General features: G+C 70.7%; 2 protein-coding genes across 2 annotated transcripts; one reads left to right on the top strand and one right to left on the bottom strand.

Moving 5' to 3' along the window:
* Nucleotides 1–566: 566 nt before the first annotated feature.
* Nucleotides 567–9438, top strand: RASL10B (RAS like family 10 member B). The gene is made up of 4 exons (XM_064523367.1): nucleotides 567–830; nucleotides 3044–3406; nucleotides 5764–5888; nucleotides 6277–9438. Exons 2-4 carry the CDS (start codon nucleotides 3191–3193, stop codon nucleotides 6545–6547), a joined length of 612 nt encoding a protein of 203 aa, XP_064379437.1. The 5' UTR covers nucleotides 567–830; nucleotides 3044–3190; the 3' UTR covers nucleotides 6548–9438.
* A 412-nt stretch (nucleotides 9439–9850) lies between these two features.
* On the bottom strand, nucleotides 9851–14124 carry GAS2L2 (growth arrest specific 2 like 2). The gene is made up of 5 exons (XM_026107324.2): nucleotides 13541–14124; nucleotides 12645–12883; nucleotides 12452–12559; nucleotides 12061–12157; nucleotides 9851–11678 (listed from the first exon to the last, which is right to left on the bottom strand). Exons 1-5 carry the CDS (start codon nucleotides 13896–13898, stop codon nucleotides 10246–10248), a joined length of 2235 nt encoding a protein of 744 aa, XP_025963109.2. The 5' UTR covers nucleotides 13899–14124; the 3' UTR covers nucleotides 9851–10245.
* Nucleotide 14125: the final 1 nt, after the last annotated feature.

Below are 14125 nucleotides of genomic sequence, written 5' to 3' on the forward strand. Positions count from 1 at the left end.
GAGAGCATCTCCCCATCGCGGGCGCAGGGAACCCCCCCAGCCCCGCCGGCTGGACCAGGTCTGGAGGTCTCCGAGGGCCTCGGTGCCAAGCAGGGCGGTTAAGCGACGTGCCCAGGAGCGCAGGGAGCGGCAGTGCCGGGGCAGGGAAGGGCTCCCCGAGGGGTCCTGCCGTCCTCCCCCGGCGCGGTCAGGCCCCAGAAAGGGGGGGGGGGGGGTCTGCGTGAGGATGCAGATGCCGCCGGGCTCTGGGGTAAGAAAGGGTGACGGCGCTGCACCCAGCACCTTGCAGGGGGGACATGGGAGGGCCCTTTCCCACCAGCACCTCCCCAGAGCCCCAGGCGAAGCCGGTGGCCCTCCTGCCTCCCTGTCACTCAGCCCGGGCAGCGCCCGCACCCCCCTCACCCGGGCAGCGCCCGCATCCCTCCCCCGACAGCGCCCGCACCCCCGGCACCGCGTCCCTCCCTCCCTCCCTCCCCGGGCCCTGCCCGCACCCCCGGGCGCCTTGTCCGCATCGCCGAGCGCTGCCGCCCTCCTCTCCCGGGCAGCGCCTGCACCCCCGCCCCGGGCCTCGCCCCCCCGCCCCGGGCCGGGCCTCCCCCGGCCGAGCCGCCGGAGCGCGGCGGGCTTTGCGACCCAGCGGCGCGGCTGCAATCCCGGCGCGGCGCCCCCCCCCCCCGCCGCCCGGCACCGCCGGCAGCCCCGCGCCGGGCCGGGCCGGAGCCGGAGCCGGAGCCGGAGCCGCGGCCGGGGCTCTGCAGCGGGGCCGCCCGCCCCGCCGCGGCCGGGCTCTCCGCATGGCACCGCCGGGCACGGCCGTCCGCGGCCGCCAGGTAGGGGGGCGCCGGGGCCGGGGCCGGGGCCGGGGCGGGCGGCGGAGGCGAAGTTGCGGCGGGGCGAGGGGGGCCGCGGCGGCGGCGGGGGGAAGTTGAGCGCGGCTCCGGTGCCGGCCCGCTCCGGGGCTGCCCGGGCTCGCGGGGGCGGGGGGTCCCGCGGCCCCTCCCGGCGCCCGAGGCCGTTTCGGGCGGCGGCGGGGGGGGGGCGGCAGCGTCCGCGGCCGGAGCGTCCCCGCGGGCTGCGCAAGGGCCGCGGCGGCGGCGGGAGCCGGGAGCCGGGAGCCCCCGCGCCGGGCGGAGCCGGGAGCCGCGGCGCCAGCGCCCCCCGGCCGCGGCCTGTCCTTGGGGGGCTCCGCGGGACGCGGCTGGCCCGGGCGCGCTGCGGCCCCTCCGGCGCTTGGGGGCGGCGGGTGGGTTGTCGGCCGTGTGGCCGAGGCGGCGCCGGGGGGGCGCGGGGCGCCGGGCAGCCTTCCCGGGGCGGCGGGAGCACCGTGCCGGGGAGCCCAGCGCCGCCGCCGCTGCTGCCGCGGGCCGAGAGCTCGGCCTAGCGGCTGGAGCGCTCCCGAGCCCCCCGCTCCGTCCCCGCTCCGTCCCCGGCGCGCTCCCCGCTCCCTGCCTCAGTTTCCCGCAGCGGCGAGGAAGGAGGCGGCCGCCCACCCGTGCAGCCCCTGGGGCCAAGCCGGCGGGTGCCAGTCCGCTCCCTCGCTGCTTTTCGCCAGGCGCCGTCGGGGGCCTGCGAGGCGGCTCCCCGCAGGGCCACGTGCAGCCCCTGTGGGCCCCTGGCCAGGGTGACCCACGCAGGGTGGCCCGGTCTCTCTCCTGCGAGCCCCCGGCACGGCTCACGCGCCCCCCGTTTCCCTGCGCGCGGCCTCGGAAACGCTCCCAGCCCTGGCAGCCCGGGGCCGAGCGGGTCCCCGAGGCATCGCGGGGCAGCGAGCGCCGGGGGGGTCCCAGGCCCGGCAATGCAGCGCCCTCCTTTTCCCCGCTCCCCTCTCGGCTTCGGGCCCGGTGACGGCCCCGGTCCGACGCAGCCGGCGGCAGGAGCCCCGGGGCGAGTGGCCCCCGTCGGAGCACGCGGAGCGGGTGTCCAGCCAGCCGCTTTCCAGCAGCTTGGGGACGGTCCTCTGCGCTTTGGGGTCATTTTTTGGAGAAAACGGAAGCGGCCGTCAATGGCCTCTGCTCCGCAGTGGGATAAAGCAGAAGCCGGTTCCTAGCGATGGGAGAAGCTAAAAGCAGGGCCGGCCCCGTCCGCTCGCTGTTTCCCCGGTACCTGCTGCCGCGGGCGCCCGCGCCGTGTTACCGCTCGTCCTTTTGCAGCCAGGGAAACTGAGGCCCGGGAGCAGCCCAGAGGCGCCAGCCGGCCCCGCGGGGAGCGGAGCGCCTGTCTCGCCACATGCCTGCGGCGTGCCCCATCCGCTGCCTCCGAAATTAGCCTCCGTCAAGTTAATTGCCAAGCCGCTCAAACCCTGAAATTAAACATTAAAGCTGTCACTCGCGGGCACAGAGAGATTCCCCCCCCCGGCGAAAGGCAATTCTGCCTGTCCAAGTAGCGGGGAAGATGGATTCCCCGGCACGGGATGGCACCGGAGCTGCTCCCAGCCCCATCCGCTGCTCTGCAACGCACCGGGAGCCGGGACCGGCACCGGGAGCCGGGACCGGCCCCGGGACGGAGCAGCCGGGCCCCGGCTCTGCCTCCTGCCTGGAGCACGAGGCCTCGGAGCGAGTGGCCCTGGCCGGCCCCACGGCGCTGACATGTCCCTGGGCCGGGCTGGGCTGCCAGCGCGGTGCCAACCTGGAGCTGCGGGACGGTCCCTCTCCTTCACCCCGCTGCCCGTGGGATGCCCATGGGGCTGACGCGTCTCCAGGGCCTGCTGAGTCCTTCGGAAAGGGCTGGAGCAAACAGACTTGCTGGTCCTTGGCATTGGGTGGCCTTTTAGGAAAGCTGGGTGAGGACCTTCCCACTGCACTTGGGGCAACATTTGCTCAGATCCTGGCTCTCCTCGGCTCCGAAGCGGGGGGAGCCTTGGAGGGGGCCCCCGGGCCTCACGGTGCCACGGCCCATCCGGGGGAGGGGATGGGGATGGGGATGGGGAACGCGCCTGGCTCCCGATGGTGTAACCCTCTTCCCTGCTTGGAAAAACGTCGCCCGAAGCCTTCGCTACCAAGAGGGCGTCCAACGGGGGTCTGACCACGTCTCCTTGTTCCCGCAGTGAAGAGCCAGCCCGAAGGGGAGATGCGTCCCGAATGGGGCTGACCCCCCCGCCGCGGGAATATGCAGCCTCGGCGCCGCGGGGGCAGCAGCAGGGCAGCGGGCGGCGGGCGCGAGCAGCTGGCCACCCCGCGCGGCGCCGGCCGGCATGGTGACAACGTTCAAGATTGCCGTGCTGGGAGCCCAAGGGGTGGGGAAGAGCGCCATCGTCCGCCAGTTCCTCTACAACGAGTTCAGCGAGGTCTGCGTGCCCACCACGGCCCGCCGCGTCTACCTGCCCGCCGTGGTCATGAACGGCCACGTCCACGACCTGCAGATCATGGACTTCCCGCCCATCACGGCGTTCCCGGTGAACACCCTGCAGGTAGGTGAGCCGGGCGGTGCCGGACCGGCCGAGGTGCCGGCTCGTTCCTCAAGGAGAAGGTCAATCCTGGTCCTCCCCCAGGTGGGAGCTCCTCGCCGCTGTCGCCGGCGGGCTCCCGCTGCTGCAGGCTGCGGGGTTTCGCTCCAGGTTCTCCAGGCGTGGTCATCTGGGGATGCTTTCGGGTCCGGGCTGGCCTGCTACGAGCCGGTGCTGGAAGGGAGATGCTGGGGACGGGGAGGTTCCCGCGGGAGGCTGCGTTTCCCGACCGGCCGCCTGGCTGCGGCTGCTGGGCTGGTGCTGCTGTGGCCGGCATGGTGCCGGCTTGGGCGTTGCTGGGAGCGGTGGATGGTCTGGAGCTCGTTTGGATGCTGCCTCCAGCTCGGTTGGAGATGGGACTAGCAAGGGGCGAGGGGAGAGTGGCCAGAGCGTTTGGGTGAAAATCATGGTTTCTGGAGAGTCAAAGCCTGAAGCCCCGCTGGCCTGAAGGCTGTCGCTGCCGTGGGGTTTTGCTCTGCAGTGCTGTGGTTCCTCTGAGCGTGGTCAGGTGGGGACGTGCCCGCTCGGACGCGAGCCCCTGCCCGCTCCCGAAGGCTGCACGCTGGCCGTGGCTCCACGGTGGGGGAAAACGAGGCGCAGGTGGGCACGGGGGCAGAAAAGGGGATTTTTGTTGGTGCCACATCTCCTGGGGACGCGATAAAGCCGAGCAGTGGCATTGCCGACCCGGGTCCCCGCCAGCCTGGATGCTCCCGGCTTGCGGAGGGCGAGCGGAGGGGCCGGGCTGTGCCGGGACGGTGGAGGACGGGGCCGCAGACGGGGCCGATCCCAGCCGGATGCCGACTCCAGCAGCCGCGATGCCACCGCGGTGGCCAGGGCAATGCTACCAGTGGTGGCATCTCCCCCAGGGCTGGCACCTCCTGTATTTCTGACGGGCCTGCTGGGCACGGGGTTATACTTGGCCTCCGCGTTTCCCCGAAGCCGTCGGCGAGGAGGCGAAGCGAGCGCCCCGGGGAGAGGAGGAGGTTTAAAAACCAACCAGCGTGTGCAGGGAACGAAAGGTCAGCGAGCGAGACGGCCCGAAATAGCAAGGGGGGTTTATTGACCCGGCAGACGAGGCGCACACACTCGATTAACGCCGCGCCTCGCTGCGCGGGAGCGGGCGGCAGGAGCAGATGGAGGTTCCCAGGGAGGAGGGGATGGTTGGAGAGTTATCCCGGAGGGGGAGAGGAAGGGGTGGGAAGGGAGGGAGGGAAACAGGTCCGGAGAAACAAGGTGGTGTCTCCTCGTGGCGCTCCTTCCTCCTCCTCGCCGGCATCGCCACCCAACCTGATCGAAAGGCCCCGGCGCGCGGGGACCGATCATCGCAATCTGCGGCCGTCCCAGGCGTCTTGCCCGTAAGGTTTTTGCAAGACCAGCAGCAGCAGCGATTAGGGGAGAGGGCTGGGGCAGACACGTTAATCTCCTGGGTGTATCACAGCTAGTAACCCAAGCCGCTGCCCCTGTACTCGTCTTTATTTCGAGGCGTTATCTCCTCGTTTCCGCGCGGGAGAGGGCTGCGCCAGCTCCAATCACTGCGCCGCACGGGGGCTGCCCGCTCTGCAGAGGCACCTGAGCAAGGCCCGGAAAGTTTCCCGTTCGCGGTTTCCTGCAGTCCCAGGTCTTCTCATTTCGCCTCATTTCTGAAGACTGTAAACTTGAAAGGGTGGTTCACCGTATGCGAGTGGCTTGCTCGGGGAGAACTGATAGGCTTTCTCCTTCGTGCGTTTCCCGCACGTCGGGTGGGCTTGCCCCGGGCGAGCGCCTGCCGGGTTAGGAGGGTAACAGCTAAAAGTGGGGCAGTTTTCCCACTTCCACATCATGCAAAAAATGTGGCCTGCCAGGGCCAGGCTCTGAGCTCCTACACATCTCCGCACCCTGCTCACCACCTCAAAACCCAGGGGACATCGCTAATTAACAGAGCTAATTAGCAGCTGCTGGAGGGCGATGCTCTCTGCACCGAGGCTTTCCCTGCCCGGACGCTGCCTGGGGCACGGGACCGCATCCAGCCTGTCCCGTGGATCCAGCTGCATTTAATGCACCTTTGGGCCGCCGCGTGCTCGGCAGCCTCTAATCCCCGCTCAGGAGAGGAACTGGGACTGGCAAATCCCTTTATCTGTCCCCTGGATTAATCGGGAGGGGGAAGCGGTCTCGGGAGATGCAGGGGAATTGCTGGAAGCCAGAGCCTGCAAAAGGGTCCCCCGTCTCCCCCGGAGAACGCACCAGTGCCGCAGCCTCTCCGACGGGGCGGCCCCGAGCAGCGCGGGCATCCCGGGGCACCACGTGGGCCCCGGCGAGGACTGACCCCGCTCTGCACCTTGCAGGAGTGGGCGGACGTGTGTTGCAGGGGGCTCCGGAGCGTCCACGCCTACATCCTGGTCTATGACATCTGCTGCTTCGACAGCTTCGAGTACATCAAAACGATCCGACAGCAGATCCTGGAAACGAGGTACGCGCCGCGCGGTCCCCAGCGCTGAGGCCTTTGCCCTGCCGGGCGGCTCGGCCCTCCGCAGCCCGCGCCGGCTCCCACCAGCCCTTTGCGGAGCAGGGAGCCCAACGGCTAAAGCAAAACCCAACGCGAGGGCAGAGCGTGTGCCGCCAGGGAGCGGCTCTGGCCAGAGCTGAGCATGGGCGGAGGCCGTGAGGAAGGGTGAGAGGACAGGGCAGTTGCCTGGCACAACCCTATCTCTGTTGAAAGCCGCTGAGGTGCCACCAGGACCCAGTCTGGGGTGGGCTGGGGTTCGTGGACTGGCCCAGGAAGCAGCAGGACGGGCAGGACTAGCTCTGCTCTGTGCCCGGTCCCCTTCTCTGCCCCTCCAACGCTCTTCTATTTGCAGGGTCATTGGCACTTCCGAGACCCCCATCATCATCGTGGGCAACAAGCGGGACCTGCAGAGGGGCCGGGTGATCCCCCGCTGGAACGTCTCCAACCTGGTGAAGAAGACGTGGAAGTGCGGCTACATCGAGTGCTCGGCCAAGTACAACTGGCACATCCTGCTGCTCTTCAGCGAGCTCCTGAAGAGCGTGGGCTGCGCCCGCTGCAAGCACGTCCACACCACCATCCGCTTCCAAGGGGCCTTGCGCAGGAACCGATGCACCATCATGTGAGACCTCCCGGGCCCCCCGGCTTCGCTGCCCGTCCCGCGCCGGCCTCCGCGGAGCCGAGGGGCAGCGGGAGCCGAGGACGGGCCACCGCTGGGATGAAACGCTGGGACGGGACACCTGGTACCGCAGGGGGGACGGCGATGCCGTAGGTAGCGAGGGGTGAGGATGGACCTCGGCTAAATCTGCGGACCCCAGGGCCTCCGCCTGCCTCCCGGTGCTCGGGGCCAGCACTGTGCAGATGCGGGTTGTACCTTTGCCATGCCTGAAGCGCTGCTTGGCACCGCTGGGACGGAGGAGACCTCTCAGGTGGTGCCCACAGGGCGGCCTTGGGCTGCCCCGGCTGGTCCTCGGGAAATGCTCGTGGAGAGGGACAGCCCCGAAGTTGTCCTGTAGACCTCGAAGTCCTACACCGATGTTCACCACCGTGTCTGCTCCTGGCCAGCCCGAGCTGGTCACCTCCGGCGGCTCCCTGCTGCTCTCGGCCGGTCCCGGGCACCTGGCCACGGCGGCGCGGCTGCTCGAGAAAATGCCGGTTTTCCCCCCTCCAGCTCCTCTCCTCCGGCCTGGGCTCCTCCAGCTCATGCTTCGTCCTTCTGCCCCTCGCGCCCCGGCGTGGCCACTCCACCGCCCGTCCCGCCGCCGCCGGGCAGCCCGCCACGTGGTCCCCCCGCTCCCCGCTGCACCCAGCGCAGGGCCCCGCTGCCAAGCGCCCCGGCCGCCGCGTTGCCTTTAGCTCCCGCTGCAAAAAGCATCCCATGGCCGGGTGCGAGCGGGGAGCCGGCGGCCCCCGTGGCCTCTGCCAGGGCCGGCGTTTCTGCCCGCGGAGGCCCCAGCGGCCGGTGCGAACGGGCTCCTTTCTGTCTGCCGGGTTTGATTCCACCAGGATTGCTCGACGAAACCAAGCCAGGAATGACAAAAGAGCGGGAGATGCCCCCCCGTCCTGACCCTCACCCCCCCACCCCCCGGGAAATGCTCCCGCTTTCCCAGCCCTGCTCCTGCCTGGAGCCGTGCAAATCGCCCCGGCTTCCCCGAGCTCGGCCCTCTTCCAAAATCTCCCTGAGTGATCCGCATCCGAGCCGCCCCGCCGGCGTGCTGCCGAGCGCCCCATCCCGGGGGGGCCGTGGCCCCCGCTTCTGCTCCGGGCTCCCCGGGGAAGCCCCCGCCAGGCCGCTCTCACCCCTGCGGCGCTGCAGCGGGTTTCCCGGGAAAAGTCCCCGTTTTCTACCTCTTGTCGCGGGTCGAGCGCGCCGCCCGGGCTGGCAGAGGCGAGAGCCCGGCAGCCCCCGGCGCCCCGGCTCCGTTGCGGTTCCGAGGGGTCCCGGCGGGAGAGGGGCCACCGGGGTGGAAGGGAGCAAAGTGGCCGCAACGCCCTGTCCCCGTCCCCGTGTCCCTGCCTTGCCGAGGCGCCCCGGGGCTCCCAAGCGCGTGCACCCGTCCACCCAGCGCGGCACCGGGCTCCGGCATCACCCGGCGGATCTGGGGGCCTGGGCCACCCCCCGGCACCACCGCGGGACGCGGGGACGGCGCTGCCCGAAGGCACCCGCTGGGGACGCGGGGAGTCAGAGCGGCGTTCCCGCCCGTCGGTTTTAAATCCTGATGGGAAAGTGAGCCTTTTTTTCCTTTTTCCCCCCAATCTGTTTGTTTTTGCACCAGCCAGCCAGCTCATCCGCCACTTTTTCCGTAGGGCAAAGTACGGGCTGCGGGAGAGGCCGGGGGGGCCGTAGCCCCGGCTTCGGCGACGCGGCCCCCTTCATTTCCCCGCCGCAGCGAGAGGCAGTAAAAAGCCGCGGGGAAAGCCGCCCTCGGTGGCGGGTCTGCATTCGAGGCCGGGGGTCCCGCAGCGAAGCCGGCACGGCGGATCCCGCTCCAAAGCCAAGGGGTGTGAGTGCTCGAGCCCCCTCACTAGCGCGGAGCAGGCCAAAATCCCGGGATTTCAGCCCCGTCGACAGGTTCCCACTTAACTCCTGGTAACACTTTCTATTAAGAGTAGTTAAAAGCGCACGTTGCGTTTTCCCGGCCCAGACGGCCGCCGAGGGCGCGCGCCCGGCTGCAGCCCGTCCCGGCGTCACCTCGTCGGGATTTAGCAACACGCCTAAGTCCACGTTATTGCTCGCGTTGCCCCCGCGTCGTTTGGTGAGGAAACCCCCCCGGTAAGTGCGAGGAACGGAGCGTTTCCGAAGCGCGCCGGCGTACACATATCAGCGACTAAGCCAATACAGTGTTTGTTACCACCCGGTAGCCTGCAGTTTATAGCACAATTAGTTACAGGTTTTTATAGCATCTATTTAGTATTTTGAAAGAAAAAAAAAAAGGTTATAAATACAATTGTTATATTCTACTGCACTTTATAGACAGAGACCGTTATATCAGTAATAAGAGCACTGGCCGCTTAGACAGCGTTTCGCAGCTCCCACGGACCCCGGGGCTGCAGACGCGGTCCCGGGCGGGCGCAGCGCCGGTGGGGATCTCCCGGCAGGGAAAGCGGGGCCGGAGGGGCAGCGCGGCCGCGGCTGCGCATGGGAAGGGCTGGAGCCAAGTGATATCGGGCCCTTCGGCGGCGTCCCGGCATCGGCGGCCGCGAGCGAGCGGCCTTGCCCCCCTCCCCAGCGATGTACCCTTAGTATAAAGTGTTACCGCTGCCTAAACACGGCCGTCGCCCCGCTACCCGTTTCCTTGCTCAACTCTACTTCCACAGCCCAAAAACCAAAAGAAAACTCTCTTCCCGAGCGCCGGTGAGGGCTCGTTTTCGCCCCGCGCAGCTGGGGGGGCTCTCCCGCGCCCGGCTCGCCTTTCCCCTGGGATTTCCCGTCGGAGGCTCCCGAGGTGTCTGCGCCGCCTGTGACACACCGCACCTGGTATCTGAAACCGGATTAAAGTCAGGTCTGTCCCCCCTTGTTCTGTACCCGGCTCGCTCTCTCCGTTGCTCGCGGTGCCTCGTTGCTCGCGGCTGGCCCCGGTGCCGCGGCCGGCGCGGGAGCGTTCAGCGTAGCGGTGCTGCCGATCACCCTCGCCCTCGTCCCGCCGGCGCAGGAGCGATGCCGAAGGCCGTTTTTCAATCCCGCTGTTGCCGGACACTGGCTGGTTTTGCTCCCACAACCGGGAAAGTCTCCTGGACTCCCACGCGAACTGGGGGCAGAGAGGAGGCCGCCTCGCGCGGCGCGGAGGGAGGGTGAGGCTTGCCGAAACCCCGGGGCTGACAGCGGCCGGCTCGGCAACACGGTCAGCGCAGGGCAGCAAGGACCTAGCGCGGCGTTTCTGCTTCCCGGGACACCCTCAACCTGAGCAAAGCAAACGGATTCACACACGTTGGTTAAGGTTTTGGTGCCGTGTCGTTAGTTCCATTATACAGACAGGGAAAACCGAGGTACAGAGCGGTTTCTGCGTCCGGGTGCCAGGCGCCGGCAGCTCCTGCTTCGCTCCGGCAGCCCGGCCATCCTCCTCCCTGCCACGAAGTGCCGCCTTCTCTCTATTTGCAACTTTAAGCCTGATTTCTTCACCCCTATCAGTGAGAGGGGGCCTGCTCAGGAAAGAGGGGAATTATGAGTCCAGGAAAAAGATCCACTGCGAAGGATGGGCTGCAGCACCGAAGAGCCCAGGAGCGAGTTCATGGCTCTGCGCCGCAGTCCTGGGGCCCAGCACCCTCGGGGTGCCCCAGCCTTGGGCAGACCTGACGCCATGGCTTGCTGGGTGCCGTGGGAGCGTCAGACCCAGGCCTCCTCCTCCTCCTCCTCGTCTTCCTCGACGTCCTCGGGGGCGGCTGGCGGGGGCTTGGCTGCGGGGCGGCCCCCGGGCGGAGCGGACCGCGGCGGGGCGGGAGCGCGGGGCGGCCGGCGGCCCCCGGGCGGGCGCCCCAGCGGCGTGGGGATGCGCGAGGGGCGCTTGCCGGGCCGGTGGTCCCGCCGGGGCCGCACCTTGGGGCGCAGCTTCAGCTTGTAGATGGAGGGCACGCGGTCCGGCTTCCGCAGGCACCGCCGGGGCTTCGCCGCCGGCGGCCGGGGGCTGCCGGGGGGCACCGCGACCTCGCCGGCCGGCCCCCCGCACCGCGCGGGCCCATCGCAGCGGGCCCTGCCCTGGGGTCCCAGCCCCTCCGGGGCCGCCCCGGCCCCCCCGGCCGCTCGGGGGGGCGTTTCTGCAAGCCAGCCGCTCACCCCCACGGGGCGCAGGGGCCGCCGGCCCCGCGACAGCTCCTCCACGACGCTGGCGTAGCCCCGGCGCCGCTCGGCCGCCCCGTCGGGGCTCTTCCCCGCGGGACTTGGTGGCCGGGGACCACCGGCCGCGGCGGGGCCGCAGCGGGGCCGCAGCTCGCCCCCCGCGCTCCGCCCCGCGCCGCGGCTCCCCTGCGGCCGGTGGTTTTCCCGGTTCCCCCCCGGCCGGTGGTTTCCCTCCGCGGCCGCCCCCGGCTCCCCGCCGTCGGCCGGGCTCCCCTGCTCCGGGCTGCGGGGGGGCGCCGGGCGCACGGGGGGCGGCTCCGCCGAGCAGCCCCGGCGCGGGCAGCTCCCGGGCTCGGGGTCCCGCCGGGCGCCCGCCGCGGCTCGGCCGCCGCCTCGCGGGGGGGCCGGGGGGGGCGGCGGGCGGCGGGCGGCGCGGGTAGCGCTGCTGCCGGGCCTCGGCGGGCGGCTGGCGGCTTGCAGGGGCGACGGGGAGCGCCCCCGTGCCCGGGCTGCCCGGGTCCCTTCCCGGGGGCTCCCCCGGCCCGGCGCGGCCCCCGGGGCGGGCTGCGGCCCCGCTTCCTGCCGCCGCGCAGCCGCCGCTGCCCGCTGCCCTCCTCGCCGGCTGCTTTGCGGCGGCCCCGGGGCCCCCCCCCGGGGGCTGCTGCCCGGGGTCCCCCCCGCCGCGCCTCCCGCTCGGCCCCGCCGGCCCGGGGCGGGCGCCCGGCGCTGCTCCCCGCCCGCCGGCGTCGGCTCCCGGCGGGGGCCCGGACCCGGCGGCCTGGCCGAGGCCTCCGGCGAGGGGGGCGAGCGGGGCTTGCGGCCGGGGGGCGCGTAGGAGCCCCAGGCGACGGGGGGCAGCGGGCTCTGCGAGCGGCTCACCAGCAGGGCGGGCTGGGGCTGGCCGCCGCCGGCCGCCGGGCACAGGCGGATCTCGTGCTGCACTTGCCGCTGGGCACCTCCAGCTTTCAGGGCCTGTTTGTGAGCTGCGGGGAGACCGGGGGGGGCTCAGCACCGCGCAGGACGCCCAGCGCCTCCCGGCCCTCCCGCCGCCCCTGCTCCTTCCCCCTGCTCCCGCTGCAGGACGCTGCGGCTGCCCCGTGGTCCGTGCAACGGCAGCCCGGTCAGCTCCTTCCCCAAGTCTGCTGTGACCTCTAGCGGCCGCCAAAGCCACCTGGCAAAGCCACCGAGGTCTCCTGGGAGGCGATGGCCCTACCAAGGCCCCCCGCTCCTGCAAACAAGCCCACGAAGCACCAAGACCCGCTGCAACCCGCCCCCTCGCCGCCCACCTCAGCGGCTGCCGAGGCCAAGGGCTGCCCCGAGGAGCGGGCACCCCGCGGCCCACCCCCCCGAGCCCCCCGCACTCACACAGCGAGGTGCAGCGGCACGGGTCGTGCTTGTCCAGGTAGTGCTCCAGCGTGTCCCAGCCGCCGCCGACCCGCACCATGACGTGGCTGCGCAGGATCTGCAAGGAGCCGCGCGCCCGTGAGCCCGCGGAGGAGCAGGAGACACTCGCGTGGGTTCCCGTGCCCCCCGTCCGGGGGGTGAAGCAGCCTGGGGGCTCCCGCTGCTCCGTAAGACCTGGGCTCTGACTTGGCCCGGGGTGGCAGGTTTTGGCCAGTACATACGGACCGTTACGTCCGTGCAAACGTGCCCACAGGCACCTGGAAAACTCCCCGCTGGCCCAGGGGTATTTGCGGACTGATGCATGCCAGAGGCTTTGCCCGAGCCAGCAGCGTGCAGGGCGACGCGGACTCACCCGGACGAAGATGAGGGTGCTGGAGTCGCCCACGCGGTATTTCCCCTCCGACACCTTGAGCATGGCGAACTGCACGGGGCAGGTGCAGCGGCTCACCAGGCGCTGGACCTGCGGACGCCGGGACACGTCCTCGCAGGGCTCCCCGCGTCCCCCCACGTCCCCCCGCTCCCCAGCCCCCCGGCAGCCGCCCTACCATCTGGTCCAGGTTCTGGAGGTCCCGGGGTCTCCGCGGGGGCCGGGGCAGCGGGGGCTCCTCCGGCGGCAGGTCCAGCTCCTGGCGCAGCTCCTCCTCGATCTCCTCCTCCATCTGCACGAGGGTCGGGGCGCTCATGCCGAAGCGGGACGCCCGGCGCGCCAGCTCCAGCAGGCACAGCACGAAGTTCTTCTCGTTCTTCCGCAGCACCAGGTCCTCAGTCTCGAACATCAGCACCTCTGCGCGGGGGAGCGGGGAAGGGCCGGGTGGGCGAGGGCACGAGCAGGAGGGGGCGAAGGGGACGGAGAGGCCCAGGTGGGGCCGCGCTGGCTCAGGCCAAACCAGCTCAGGGAGGCTGTCCCCGAGCAGGAGCCATGGCACCCCTTGCCACGCCGTCCATAGGTCCTAACGACATGCATGGGCCAAAAAAGGGGTTGGGTAAGTTCATGGAGAACACAATCCACCTAGAGCATTTACATGCAAAGACGCTATTTCACAGCATCCTGAAACCACGAAACACCAGCGGGCAGGTGCCCTGGGGACAAACCACACCATGCCCATCCTGCAGCGATGCCCGTGGTCCTCCTGGGACGCTGCTGTTGGCAGCGACGGGGTGAGCAGGACCTGGCTTGGTGCAGGGCACCTCCCCCTGATGGCCTTAGGGACAAGCCCATGTGGTGCGTGGCAGCGGCACGCGATCGGGAATGCCCTTTCCATTTCCACAGCGTGCTTTTGCACTGTGGCACGGCTGGCACCATGGCTGTGCAGCCGGGTGCACGTGGGGGGAAAAAAAGAAGAAACCTTTGGGACTAAAAAGCAAGCGGGGCGATGCCCAGAGCTGGTGGAGGGGGATCACCCAGCCAGCGCCGGCTCCTGCAGCGCACCGCGGCTCTCACCTTTAATGTCCATCTCCTTCCTGCACCACCGGATGAAGTTGGAGACGTTGTCCCTGGCCTGGAAGGTGCCCGGCTGGGCCGCGTCGTTGTAGGTGACCCCGGCGGCGGGCAGGCGGAGGCGGCGGGCCAGCTCGGGGCAGGCGCGGGCGAACTCGCCGGCCACGTGGGTGATGCTGTTGGCGTGGGAGCAGAGCACGGCGCCCGTCTCCAGCACCTCCACGAAGGTGCCCACCTCGATGTCCAGGGCGTACAGCTCCTTGAGCCACTCGGCCAAGTCCTCCTTCATGGCGTAGAGGTACTGCTCGCTCGACTTGTAGGGGCGGATGCTCCGCACCGCGGCTCCCGGGATCCCCGACATTTTGCCATAGGACCTGGGGCTGGGAGGGGACGGAGAGGAGCGGGCGCTGGAGACCTCGGTGTGGGGTGTCCCCCCAGCCCGGCCCCCGGGGACGCCACCGGACCGGCACCACTTGCCTCCTGCCCCAGCGCTGGGCTCACGTGCCCGTCCCGCCGCCGGCTTCCCACGCCGCGATCCCTGCTAGGAGCAGCCGGGCGCCTCAGCCATCCCGCGCACGGGGCCGCGAC

Source organism: Dromaius novaehollandiae, chromosome 19 (assembly GCF_036370855.1).
Source record: "Dromaius novaehollandiae isolate bDroNov1 chromosome 19, bDroNov1.hap1, whole genome shotgun sequence".
NCBI classification, from domain to species: domain Eukaryota; kingdom Metazoa; phylum Chordata; class Aves; order Casuariiformes; family Dromaiidae; genus Dromaius; species Dromaius novaehollandiae.

What these genes read in the sequence shown, in the direction of transcription:
- RASL10B (XM_064523367.1), top strand. Translation starts at nt 3,191, where the DNA reads ATGGTGACAACGTTCAAGATTGCCGTGCTGGGAGCCCAAGGGGTGGGG. An exon ending in TCCCGGTGAACACCCTGCAG is followed by an intron (nt 3,407 to 5,763) that starts GTAGGTGAGCCG and finishes TGCACCTTGCAG; the next exon opens with GAGTGGGCGGACGTGTGTTG. An exon ending in CAGCAGATCCTGGAAACGAG is followed by an intron (nt 5,889 to 6,276) that starts GTACGCGCCGCG and finishes TTCTATTTGCAG; the next exon opens with GGTCATTGGCACTTCCGAGA.
- GAS2L2 (XM_026107324.2), bottom strand. Translation starts at nt 13,898, where the DNA reads ATGTCGGGGATCCCGGGAGCCGCGGTGCGGAGCATCCGCCCCTACAAG. An exon ending in TCCAGAACCTGGACCAGATG is followed by an intron (nt 12,560 to 12,644) that starts GTAGGGCGGCTG and finishes CGGCGTCCGCAG; the next exon opens with GTCCAGCGCCTGGTGAGCCG. An exon ending in GCACCCTCATCTTCGTCCGG is followed by an intron (nt 12,158 to 12,451) that starts GTGAGTCCGCGT and finishes GGCTCCTTGCAG; the next exon opens with ATCCTGCGCAGCCACGTCAT.